We start from the raw sequence: 13,954 nt of genomic DNA on the forward strand, positions 1-13,954 counted from the left end.
TCTTCCTAGTGTTTACCTGGTGATTGCTTACCAGATTTCATTCAGCAGAAAGACTACTCCTATATTCCACAATGCCTGATAGTCTATCAACAGAGACGTCTTCTTTGTTTAGGGCTTTATTCTCCAGTGAAATAAGTAGACTTTTGGGAGAAGTAGCATATTGTGCTTTACCAATCACTTACACTGTAGTGTGATTGAATTTATCAGTGGAAACTTGATAATTGTACATTTCCTTTTATCCTTGAATGAAGAGATTTAGAGGGAAGAGGGAAGCAGAAGTGTTTGTGGTGAAGAATTGCGGACAATGAAATCATTCTGCCTAGAGCCCAACCTAACTATTTTTCATGCGGTCAATTTCCAGCTAGACAATCCATCAAAGCCTCCAGAAATGAGTCATGATTAAAGAAGAAATGTAGAGTGTCAATACAACCCTCGAGGTACCCCCAGACTTCAACAGAAATTCCCAAAGTTCAAACCTAGAAACAGGGTCTTTACCTGGGAAGAACGAAGGAACCAAATACCTGACCGTAATGTAACTACTTAGGTCACAGGTCAGACATGGGGGAACAAGTCAGTTTCATGGGCAAAAACCTCTGGATATTACAAATGGAAACAAATAATTATCTATATGGAACAAGAGAACATGACTTGAGAGATTTCTGACAAATGTATAACATGTGTTGTGGCAAAACTGAGTTAGGAAATTTCTTAACCAAATTAAAACTAAAACCACTGAGAAAAATAATATGATTTGCAATGGGTCTTTAATTTGAAGAGAAACAACTGTAGCATCTAATTGGAGTAAAGCCGAAGAGAAACTATAGTAAGAGCTAGCAAAGGTCTTAGTCTATGCCTATTATTTGTCCTTCGTGAAAAAAAGAGAGATACCCAGAGACACGAGTCTTCTTTCTGAGAATGCACTTGGGCATATGTGACGGGGTAGAAGCAAACACACATAAGCACACAGGGAGTGCACCAAGCTACCTCCTCTGTAAGAGCCGTGGTTGCAGAAAGGTAAGGACCTAAGTATGCGCCAGGCCGACAAACAGCATGAAGGAGAATCCAGAGTGACCTCTCTCTCTGACCCTCAGGGCATCTTCTCTGAATTAAAAGCCGCAAAGGTCACTGACCTCATCACCTCAGTTCCACAAACAACTGAAGAGGATTGAGCCAAGACTGTCAGCCAAGTCAAATGGAAGTCGTTAAAGGTTTCAGGGACAAAATGGATTAAACAAATTAGGTACTACTAAATGTGAAAGGGACACCACAAATTAGCTGAGCTGCAAACTTAGATTTGAGAATTGGACAAAATCCAATGTCATGCTCACATTTTAAAGATAAAGTCTCTGTGTTCAGAACTGTCAACAGCTTCAACATATTTATGGTTGCTTGCTCTGGTCCCTAAAAGAAGGGACGTTGTACTGATACTACAATGATTTACTCAATCCTACACCTAAAATATAAGGGTCCAATTAATCAGTCATCTCACACTTACTCCAGTCAATAAAAATAAAATAAATGGTAACTCTATCCACTGTTTTCTGTGGTATTTAAAAAGAAACAGAATTAGAACTTCAAAAAGTGTGAAAAGTAATGTTTCAGGAGCTTCTAACAGACTGAGCTAACAAAAATACCCTTTTCTGCCTCAAAACCAGTTAGATTAGGCAATAAAATATTTAAAACAATCATACAATCCGAGAAAACTGCTTAGAATTCCTTGAGCTCGAGGAGATGTCACTCAGGTATTATATCTGGTGTGCAAAAAGGCTAAAGGAACATACTTGTTGTGAGAAATCACACTATTAATACTTACACAACCTCCAGCGAGGATTTCTGCTAAAAGTGGAATGGAGCCATCTCTCCTGGTAAATTTGTCCCGGACAAAATCATTAACCTAATTAGAAAGACAACATTAATTAACCAGAACTCCCAATCACTGCCTTTAGTGGTACATTATTAGTTTTCCAAGTCAGCAAAATACTTGTCTCATATAAAATTTAAAATTAGCAGATGTCTACATATAAATTCAAAATTTTACAAATGCCTCGACAGTGTGCTAGTCTTAGCAGCATTAGTTTTGGTTTGTTTGGTTTTTTAAATTTTTTGCCATGCCGCACAGCATGAGGGATCTTAGTTCCCCAACCAGGGAATGAGCCTGTGGGCCCTGCAATGAAAGTGTGGGGCTTAACCACTGGACCACCAGGGAAGTCCCAGCAGCAGTTTTAATTTTTGGCTTAGTGATAATCTAAACAAATGACATAAATTCAATGAGTTAGTCACTTACAGTCAGTTTAATGGCCTTCTCTGGAGCAACCCCTATAAGTTGCGGTATCAGACCTAGGTAAACAGAGAGAATCGTTAGCAACATAGGTGTACTAGACATGAACATACAAGCCCAATAAGGCATTTTCCCCCACATTATTTCCCCATCAAACATCTTAGGATTTTCATGAAAATGGGAAAAAATGGATTAGCCTAAAAACTATGCATATGTATATAATAATTATTTATGTCAAATACAATGTCATACTGTCTGTTGCTATAAATCCTTTTCTTAAACATGCTTCCTTTAAAGCCTAGTGATCTAACACCTCTCAAAAAGTATGAGGAAGCAATGGAGCCCATAGATCTTCTCTACTTTCAGAACACTACCAACAACAATAGAACCACATTCCCTCTCTTTACAACCAACAACATACTAACGTACATAGACATTTTAGAGAAGCCAATGATGTATGCCTGGAAAAGCTCTGGAAAGCATCCTGTTAAGCAGACCAGGTTCTGCCACAAATGATGCTACCTGTGTAATAGCACGCAGTGGCTTGGCTGTTACAGAAAATCAACTTCCATAATTTTCTCTTTAGAGAAATGCAGAATTTAGTGCTCATTTAAAAGAAAGCCAAAACTATAAAGAAAAATGCAGCTTAAAGTATCAATTAATGGGTATGCTCTACAAGCAAAACACAGCCCACTGTTAGCCTATGTACTAATATATGTCAAACATAAGTCATTTCAAAAGAATTCTCCTAAAATAAAGGAAACCATTATTCTTAGAAAGTTAAAATTTCCAGGCTGGCTGCAAAAGAAAAAAATATATAAACAATTCAACATCTGTAGCTATTCACAAGGCTCAACTTTCTAAAGCACACAGATTATCCAAATCGTTAAAATACATTTTTGCATACAGTTTTTAAAGATGCTAACAATAAACATATTATAGCCTTTAAATTATCCAGGCAAGGGAAAATTATGTATGTGTTTGCATGCTCACTGTTGATCTTAAGCCTACTTTGAGGATATTGCTGAGTGATTTTCTACGAGTTGAGAGCCAGCAAGTAATCGTATATACAGGCTACTGTCAGTCAAACTGAATTATCAATGACAAACACAAATCGGCACACACCTTTAATGGGTAGCAGCTGATTTAAAAGAATAAATCAGCAGATGGCAGTCTTAACTTTCTCTTATGATTATCAGGCCTTATTACTTTTAATCTGATCCCCATACAACCATGTCAGCATGAGTATTTGTTTTACAACTTGCCTCAGTAAGGCTCATGGAATTTTAATACAGTACTGATAGTTTATGTCATTTTATCATTGCTGCCTATAAAGAAATTTAGGCTAATCTGTCAACAGTTTTGTCAATCATCTGACAAAATAATGGACCAGCTCTAAACAATATATGACAATCTCAACACAGTGTTCATACACAGGACTCCTACAATCTTCCCCCCAATATAAGAGTTTCTCATTTAAAGGACTGATTTTATCAGCTCACATCTTAAATGAAGCGAATAATTTCTTCACCCCCTACCCTCAACTTGCTATACTGGACCCAAATAATATGACATCGCTCTCAAATAAAATCTTTTTTTTTTTTTTTCAAATAAAATCTTGTGTAAGCATCCATCTATTGAGAAGGTAAGCTGAGCAGTGTGTATGTCTAGGTTCCTTCTCTTTTAAAGTATACCCAACAGGGAGAAAGAGTCTTATTCAACTGGAGATGTCAAACGAAAAAACCACTTAGCACCAATTAACCCTCAGGTTTCACATAAACAGAATTCAGATATGCAGTGATTAATAAAGTCTCAAACAAGACTGACATGCACAGATCTGCATTCTAGATAATGTACACCTCTGCGCACATTGTACGGCTAGAATTTAAGACAGGCTAGAGTTCTGAATATCTTAAGAAAATTCATCACATTCCTTCTCAAGGGCAGGGTATTTGAGCCTAATTTGATTCCAGAACCACTCTCTTCTCTTATTCTAAATAAAATGCCAAAAACAAACATCCCTGTGACCCGCTCCTTCAAGTATATCAGAACTACGTTTTCACTTGAGTATCTGCACATATCCTGTCCACGAGCATAAAGCTTTGTTCAGGCCCAGTCTTTGTTCAGGCTCAGAATGAGCTCAGGGTTAACGAGACTGTGTGTGCAAACAAATAAGTACAGTAAATTACATAAATGCCCTGGACCTGAGCATGTAGAGAGTTTTTCAAAGAATTCCAAGTGGCGCCCAAAGGGATTAAAAAATTAATCTCCCTCCCAAAGGAAACTCTAAATTCTAATGTGAAAACACGTACATGAAAGTCTCCCTCTCCCAAGAGAACAAGTTCCTACAAAGCCGACGGTGGTGGGGAGAATCCTGCATGGGCTGCTGCCTCTGACGCCGACAGCACTGTGCTCAGCTTACAGCTGGTGATCACATTCCCTGCAAAAGACAGTCTGCTTCCACTCAGCACCTCTAAGCTAAGAGGAGGAATGGAGCAAGAATGAGACTTGGAGCAAAAAGCCTTCCTTTGCTGTTTTTTTTTAAACTTCAGATGACTCACTGGCAAAGACTTATGAATGGTCTCCTTGGAAGAGACAACAAAATTCGCTACTTCAGCTGAAACAAGTGCATAGAGAGTAAACTCACCTTCAAGGGGCAGCTTGGCTTCTCTTTCACAGAGAAGAGGTGTTATTTCTCCTTTATAATTCACCGAGAAAAGCAGCTCTCTATTTCTTACCTGTCATCCTTGTATGTGCTTCAGCTGGTAAGAGCACAGTGACTACAAACCCATGTTGGGACAAAGGCAGGCTATGGATGGCAGAAATAAGAAATAAAGACCTTGTTTGCAGACTAATACAGCTAGTTACCAGCAAGAATGTAAAAAGGGGAAATGAACAAGGAGACAATAAAAAGAAAAACAGCCCCGGTCTGACTGAACAGGCTATGCACTGATTTTCATAATGAGTGAGGCCAAGTCTGCTGTGGTGAGACAAACTCACTCACTTCAGCAGCTGAGATTCACTTACTCACCCCGGTAGAGTCCAAAGAAGCCCTCATAACGCAAGACTTTCTTAAAACAGTCAAAGCTGTTTTTGTACATCAGCTCTCCCACAACAGAGCCGGTGCCACGCTGGTTTTGCATGCGGGTCTTCACCAGATCTATAGGATATACTGCGGTGGCCCCCACAGCTACAAATAAAACAAACAATTTTTAGGCTTAAAAGAGAGCACAATTAAATGGAGAATCTGTAAAGACAACAAATCTCATCTCAGAGGACTAGGAAATAGAACACAGTATCTATTCTGACAAAAGAGACTTTCTATAGTTTTTCTTTCTTTCATACACAGCTGAAGGATCAGAGGCTAGCAACTACTGGGACCCATAAATACAGCTGCTACAGAGAACAACGGTAGCGAATTTTCAAGTTGTCACCAACATTAGTCAACACTCAATTTTCTTTAACATTAAACTATTATATATAACATATTTCTTTATATGTTCCAATACGTGTCCATATATTATACCAGTTACCCCTTAAAATAACTACATACGTACACAGAAGTGGCTATAAATTTACAATTTAGTTTACTACAGCACTTTGGTAAATTGACCTTAGTTACAGCTATTAAGAACCCAGTTTTTGTTTTTTTTTTAAAGGCCATGCTTCAGACTATCTCAGGCACTAAAAAATTCATAACATGAATTAGAGTATTAAATTTCTCAACTGTTGAAAACCAAAACATGCTTTGCAACTTCTAAAACTGAGACTGAAAAGAAAAAATAATAGTTTCATTAGTTCAGGCTTGTTTTGAAAAATCGTAAGTATTTTAATCACATCTACTAGGTTCTTCTCAACAAAGCAACTTCAGGTTTTACACATATTCTATGGAGAGAATTAAGCCAGAAAAAAAAAAAGGCCTGTTAAATTTTGCCCAAGAGCAGAGAAGGGAGGTTCATTTTAGCAAATCACTAACAAGTCTAGATATTCTTCAACCAACAAAAGATGAAAGGGGGAAAAAAAGGCAAGACGCCAAACACCAGCAGAAAAGCAAAAGTCAATCACTTTAAGAGGTTCTTTTATTTCTTAAGCGTCTTGGATTTGTACCCCAAATCTTGATTTCCCACCTTCCCTCACTCCTAACACCAAAAAACAGTCTTAGTCTCCACGTCTTCATACTGGCTTTACCCATGATAACCAGCGGAATGCACACACAGCCAAGACGTCCACGTGACCCCAGAGGCTTTCGTCCTGAAGACAGACTGGAGCCAGAGGGGCCGTGGCTGTGCTATGACAAGTCCTCTGATCATAGGTAAAAATAAAGAACACTTCAGAAAGCCCTGAACTCGTGACCCTTGCGAACAATGAACTGCACCTTTGCTGATCTGTCCCAGTCTAGTGAGATAATATTACATGAACACAAGCTTGAAACGGCACACAGACATGTCACTCACCTCCAGCAACTGAGCCCAGAGTGAATCTGTAAGCAGACTCGGCAATCTGGAGCCAGATAGGCCTGCCTAAACCATGAGATTGCTGTGGGGGAGAAGAAAATATTAAAAAAAAAAAAATGGAAAAGCATACAGCAAATGAAAAAAGCTATAATTTGGCTATGTTAATTTAAGATTCTGAAATAGATACTTTTACTATCGACATTTAAAAACCGTATCTGGCCAAATAGATACAGTAGCTTTCCCCCCTCGTTTTCACAAGCCTATTAATGCTTCATTTATCTGCTACTATTGGGGAACACACTATCATTCTATAGAAGTGAATCTTTCAGGTAAATAAATATTTTAGGTATAAAATCTTTACACCTTCTTTGCTTTAATCAACCTAAAATTGAAAAATCTTTCTAAAATGTACAAAAACTATCTTGTTTCCTCAATCAGAGAATACCAATCATAATCTACCATCTCTGGTAGATTAGATGAAGGTCAACATTAGACAGAAGGTCAACATATTCATACGACTATCATACGACCATTCATGCAACCAGGATCTAAGGCAGCTGTTTGTGCTATCTTCCCATGCTTGACAGCTATAACTTCTTTTACCAACAGCGTCCTAGTTTGATTTTGATGCTTCCCTCCCATCTATCAAGGCTGGAGAAATCACATAACTAGAACTATCAGGATTAGACATAAGCAAGGTCAAAGACGTCTTTTTGGGCTAATGTGAAAAACTTTAATAGCCACTATATTTCAAGAGTTCAGAGCCTTTGCCCCCTTACTTCTGGCTCTGAAGCTTAACCAGTGAGGTTATCACTAGATAATTATAGTACTTCTCACCTATGCTACTGACCATCTGCTCTCCTACACCTATGTATTCCTCAATTCTGCCTATGCAAAGAGAACACCTGAAAGACTTGAAGATATCCTTGAGGCCTGGGGCTTGTAAATTTTTAAAAGGTTTCAAATCATCCTGCTGTACAGTTAGGTTCAGAGCCACTGTCCTAGCCATATTTGTAGTTCTAATACAAAATCTGTGTTGAAAATAAAGCAAATGGGGAAATTCTATTATGATTCAGAATGATATTTCATTGGTATCCCACAGCACTAACGACCTGAAATAATCTGTCTATAGTAATTGTCAGTCTTCTTTAATATTTTGATTATGAAAAATAGCAGCTACAAATGATAACAGTCTGAATGAAATACTGTTTTATCATAAGAAAACTTGAAAAATATCAACTTGAACGAGCTTTTAAAACACTAGCATAATAAAAAAGTTTAGATACTCTCACTAGAATAATTTAATGGAAAGGGACTCCATGCCTAAAATCTAAAGGAAAGAAAAAAGTAAGCTAATCTACTTTGATTTGCTTTCATTTGTACAATCTCTTCAAAGTTCAATGAAGCAAGCTAAAAATGACAAAACCAGATATTTATTATCAATTTGGGAAGTAACCTATAGAAAGGTTTTGTGTTCTTGTTTTGTAAATTTTGCACCACAGGAAGCATTTCTTTTAACAAAAGCATCTGATATCTAAATACTAATATTTACTACCTGAATGTGATCTCTGCAGGCAGAGATCTTTAAAACCTCATTATGCTTGCCACAGTGTTGTGGATCAATAAATTCCATAGTAAGAAGGAAAATCAGTAATGTTTGATGAAAAGTCAATATGAAACCCTTGAAAATCTGGCAATTAGTCAAATATCATCACTTCAAATAAAATCACTATTGTATAAATGTCAACTGTCCCAATATACCAAAGTTGTGTGCTTAGTCGCTCAGTCGTGTCTGACTCTTTGTGACCCCATGGACTGTAGCTCACCAGGCTCCTCTGTCCATGGGGATTCTCCAGACAAGAACACTGGAGTGGGTTGCCATGCCCTCCTCCAGGGGCTCTTCCCAACCCAGGAATTGAACCCAGGTCTCCCGCATTGCAGGTGGATTCTTTATCTGAGCCACCAGGGAAACCCATACAATTAGCTGAAAGTATATATCCATTACACCTAAAACGGAATTTGATATATGGAAGAAACCATTATTTAAAAGGTGAGGGCTTCTCTGGTGCTCTAGGGGTTAAGAATCTGCCTGCTAATGCAGGGAACATGGTTCGATACCTGATGGGGAGGATCCCACAGGCCACAGGGCAGCTAAGTTCTTGAGCCACAACTACTGAGCCCTCACACACGCCTAGATTCTGTGCTCTGCAACTAGGGAAAGCCCAACAAAGAGTAGTTCCCTGCTCTCTACAACTGGAGAAAGCCCCAGCACAGCCAAAAATAATCAATAAATAAATCTTAAATAAAATAAAAAGATGAAAAATTGCACACAGGACATAATTATGATTTTGTGGGGGATACATCTTTTCCTAGTAAGTTAGCCCAAGCAACTACATAGCCATCCATTATGCTTGATTTATATGCTGTAATAAGAGTGAGCAATTAATCATTTAATACTGATATTTTATTAGAAATTTTAAAAGGGAAAGAGAACATTTTAACAAAACCTTGTGTATAGTCTAATTTTTATTCATTCAGAGAACAGTTAAAAAAAATATGCCATCCAAAAAGATAATTACTTTTTGTTCCATCTATTACTATAATAATGCTATTAATTTTATTTAGAAATTTGCTGTCCTCCAAAAGATGAAAGCACTTTACCAAGCACTCAGGATTGGTGACCAAATATAGCTCTTAAGGGGTCCAATGTTTTTCTTTCTTTTTTTTTTATGGGAATAAAATTGCTTTACAATGTTGTGGTAGTTTCCAGTGTTTTTCAATCTTCTGGAAATAAATTCCCCTGTGAGACCATCAGAAGGGTGCTTGCTCTCAGCAATTTCTACCCACAGTTGACACCACACTGTACTAATTTGTCAGTCAGTCCACTATACATACACAGGTAAGATGGCCACACTGTGGACAGGACAGGTGACTTGCCAAAGGTCTTACTGTGAAATGGGGAGTAAGCAGAGTGATGGCCTGTGTCACCCCACTGTCTTCTCCATCACCCTTTAAGTCAACAGTCTTCAACAACTGTTTCTGACTGAACACTCCTGCCAGGTACTATATGATTTCATTTATAAGTTATATATATGTTTCACTGTACTGATTATATGCATAAAAATCTAAATAATACATTATTAAATTACATACAATATATATTCTAAACATACAAAATAGAAATAATACAAGAATGAGAGTGAAAAAGTTGGCTTAGAGCTCAACATTCAGAAAACTAAAATCATGGCATCTGGTCCCATCATTTCATGGCAAATAGATGGTTAAGCAGTGGAATCAGTGGCTGACTTTATTTTTTTCGGCTCCAAAATCACTGCAGATGGTGATTGCAGCCATGAAATTTTTTAAAAGACACTTACTTCTTGGTAGGAAAGTTATGACCAACCTAGACAGCATATTGAAAAGCAGAGACATTACTGTGCCAACAAAGGCCCATCTAGTCAAGGCTATGGTTTTTCCAGTGGTCATGTATGGATGTGAGAGTTGGACTGTGAAGAAAGCTGAGCGTAGAAGAATAGATGCTTTTGAACTGTGGTGCTGGAGAAGACTCTTGAGAATCCCTTAGACTGCAAGGAGATCCAACCAGTCCATCCTAAAGGAGATCAGTCCTGGGTGTTCATTGGAAGGACTGATGTTGAAGCTGAAACTCCAATACTTTGGCCACCTGATACAAAGAGCTGACTCATTTGAAAAGACCCTGATGCTGGGAAAGATTGAGGGCAGGAGAAGGGGATGACAGAGGATGAGATGGTTGGATGGCATCACCGACTCAATGGACATGAGTTTGGGTAGACTCCAGGAGTTGGTAATAGACAGGGAGGCTGGCGTGCTGTGGTTCATGGAGTCGCAAAGAGTCAGACATGACTGAGCGACTGAACTGAACTGAACCAAAATAATTTAAATTTTATTTTGCACTTATTAATGCAAAATCCTTCTTGGTGTCACTGTAAAGTATTATATTAACTGAAAATACTTCAGTCAGTTTTTCAAATATTGATTGAATACAATGAGGCTAACTAGTTAATTCTGATATGCTGTTTCAAGGACAATTCATTTGAAAACAAACATAATCTGTGTATCTTTGAGGCAAAAATGATGTTCAACATCAAATATTTTATTTATTTTTTTTGAAGAACATCAACTATTTTAAAGAAATTAAAGTTATGGCGTTTTGGCTTAGATTTTAAAATCGTTCATAACCACTATAGCTGTTATACTATCTCTATAGCACATGTGCTTTTAATCTCTAATCACACACACATGAAACTTTCTGAAATTAGAGTTTCTCAATCACAAAACTGGGTGAAAATAAATCTCATTCTCAAAGAATATGAATTATTTCCAATCATGACTCCTTTCAAAAGAATATGTTGAATTTAAAACTCACTGACTAAAACAGCTATGACCCCAAATAAGAATCAAGTATTGGGGAGGGGCAAGATAGGGGTGTGGGCCAAATTTGGTATCCTGATAAGTGGAACCTAAAATATGACAAAAAGGAACTATCTGTGAAACAGACACACAGATATAGAGAACAGAACTGTGGTTGCCAGGTGGGCAGGGGAGGGAAGAATTGGGAGTTTTGGATTAGCAGATGCAAACTATCACATATAGGATGGATAAACAAGAAGGTCTTCCTGTATAGCAGAGGGAATTATATTCAATATCTTGAACCATAACAGAAAAGACTATGAAAAACAGTGAGTGTATAATTGAGTCGCTTTGCTGTACAGTAGAAATTAAACAGAACATTATAAATCAACTATACAATAAAATTTTTTAAAAAACTAAAACTAAAGGGGGAGTATGTGATTAAGAGACAAACTACTATGTATAAAACAAAGAAGTAAAAAGGATACAGTCATTATTTTGTAATAACTTTAAATGGAGTATAATCTATAAAAATACTGAACCACTGTTACATACCTGAAATTAACGTAATGTTGTAAGTCAACTATACCTCAATTAAACAAAGAATCAAGTAACCACAAATTCCCTTATTCATATAAAAGGTTTCTCCTGTGCTCAATCATATATTTTCTTTATATACTCGTCCTTTAAAGAACGTTTTTAAGCCCTACAAAATCCTATGAACACTGTAGGGATTATACTGTGATTTAATCCTTAACTAAAAACATCTTTAACTCTAAATACCCAAATGCCTTTTGAAAGAAATGTCATCTCCACCCTTATTAAATAGCATTTATTTTTTTTAAAGCATACAATATACGGCTACTAAGGGTTTTTTTGTTTCTTTTTTTTAGACTTAGCTATCACTTATGGTTCACTTATATTCAGGTATGTAAATTAATGTAATTAATGCTATGGATTTCACTTCATGAATATTCATAAGTACAATGCTACTATAGCTGTCATCTCTATTAATGACTGTATACTGAATTTTTTAGCATTTAGGCTGAAAGAAAATCTCAGCACTAAGAAGATCACCCACCGTGAACAAATGGGCCAAAGGAAAGAGGAACTCTTTTCCTTAAGGTTATGATTATGATCATGAAGGTGATATTTAACAAGATTAATTAAGTGTTTTTCAAAGCACAATAAGAGCTGAGAACCTTAAACGGTTTTTAACCTGCTCTCTAAGCTATGTGGATGATAGGAAATGAGGAAATGGTTCAAGATCTCATTTGCAGAAGAGACAGTTCTTTTACTTTGTTGTTAACCATAACTCATCCTATAAATGAGAATTAGATAAGGCAAGATCATGTCAGTTAACAAGTCAAGCACCCTGCCCAAACCAAGCTACTTCACATAGTATGCCAACCCAATAAAAAGAAGTGCCTCTTCCAAATGGTACACTATTGATGAACAGAAAAAAAAAAAAGGAAAGGCTAAAGTTTTTTATACTGAGCATGGGTTGGGGCGGGAGGGGAAGACTAGACTTTATACCAACTAAAATGCATGACTGTAATGGCAAAATGTGCTGTGCGAAATCACTTCAGTCCTTTCTCTTTGCGATCCTATGGACTATATTATGCCTGCCAGGCTCCTCTGTCCATGGGATCCCCCAGGCAAGAATACTGGTGTGTGTTGCCATGCCCTCCTCCAGGGGATCTCTCCAACCCAGGGATCAAACCCACATTTCTTATGTCTCTTGCATTGACAGGAGGGTTCTTTCCCACTAGGGCAACCTGGGAAGCCCCCTAAAAGGTTAGGGGAGATAAAACAAAATTCTTTTGTCTGCAAATCACATCTACAAATTTAACACACATGAATTTGAGCTCACAAAACAAGACTATAATCCAAAGTTGTGACAGCCTATGAGATGGAAGAAAAAAAATTATATACATACATATACACACCCACATCTATATACACGTGGTGGTATAATCACCAAGTTGTGTCTGACTCTTGCAATCCCATGGACTGTAACCTGCCAGACTCCTCTCTCCATGGGATTTCCCAGTCAAGAATACTAGAATGGGTTGCCATTTCCTTCTCTCGGGGATCTTTCCCACTCAGGGATTGAACCGCTGTCTCCAACCCACCGGAGAGGGCAATGGCACCCCACTCCAGTACTCTTGCCTGGAAAATCCCATTGATGGAGAAGTCTGGTGGGCTGCAGTCCATGGGGTCACTAAGAGTCGGACACAACTGAGCGACTTCCCTTTCACTCTTCATTTTCATGCATTGGAGAAGGAGATGGCAACCCACTCCAGTGTTCTTGCCTGGAGAATCCCAGGGACGGCAGAGCCTGGTGGGCTGCCGTCTCTGGGGTCGCACAGAGTTGGACACGACTGAAGCGACTTAGGGGCAGCAGCAGCAGCAGCAGCAGCTCCAACCCACGTCTCTTGCGTTGTAGGCAGATTTTTCACCACTGAGCCAGCAGGGAAGACCATATTTGCATATATATATTTCTCCCTAATGCTAAACAATATATACTTCTTTCTGACTAAGAAGTGAGGTTAAATTGTGTTAAAAACTGTAATAAGTCTTTAATTCTAACACTTTAAATGAGGTAAATAGTTAATAAATAGACAAATCTAGTATAGAAAATCAATCTCCTTTTCTGAGAACAGACTTCAATTTATGGTAAAATTATCACAGTTGATAGGTGATAAATTAAAAAAAAAAGAGGAATCAATAACTGGATTATAATGTTTCTATTTACACAGCAGCTATCCAAAGTTTTAAAGAAGGTCTATTAGAATGAAAAATACACAAACTCCTATGTCTAAGAAATGCT

The 13,954-nt window shown here is 37.7% G+C and overlaps 1 protein-coding gene across 2 annotated transcripts in view; it reads right to left on the bottom strand.

The window, feature by feature from the left end:
- Nucleotides 1–13,954, bottom strand: part of SLC25A12 (solute carrier family 25 (aspartate/glutamate carrier), member 12) — a 99,123-nt gene that overhangs the window by 19,462 nt on the left and 65,707 nt on the right. For both annotated transcript variants that reach the window (XM_010843820.1, XM_010843819.1), the window contains exons 10-13: nucleotides 6,733–6,814; nucleotides 5,310–5,468; nucleotides 2,285–2,337; nucleotides 1,814–1,894 (exon numbers count right to left, since the gene is read on the bottom strand). In XM_010843820.1, the coding sequence (XP_010842122.1) occupies nucleotides 1,814–1,894; nucleotides 2,285–2,337; nucleotides 5,310–5,468; nucleotides 6,733–6,814 (375 nt within the window). The remainder of the gene's footprint in view (nucleotides 1–1,813; nucleotides 1,895–2,284; nucleotides 2,338–5,309; nucleotides 5,469–6,732; nucleotides 6,815–13,954) is intronic.

Source organism: Bison bison, unplaced genomic scaffold, assembly GCF_000754665.1.
Source record: "Bison bison bison isolate TAMUID 2011002044 unplaced genomic scaffold, Bison_UMD1.0 scf7180017864190, whole genome shotgun sequence".
Classification (NCBI taxonomy): Eukaryota; Metazoa; Chordata; class Mammalia; order Artiodactyla; family Bovidae; genus Bison; species Bison bison.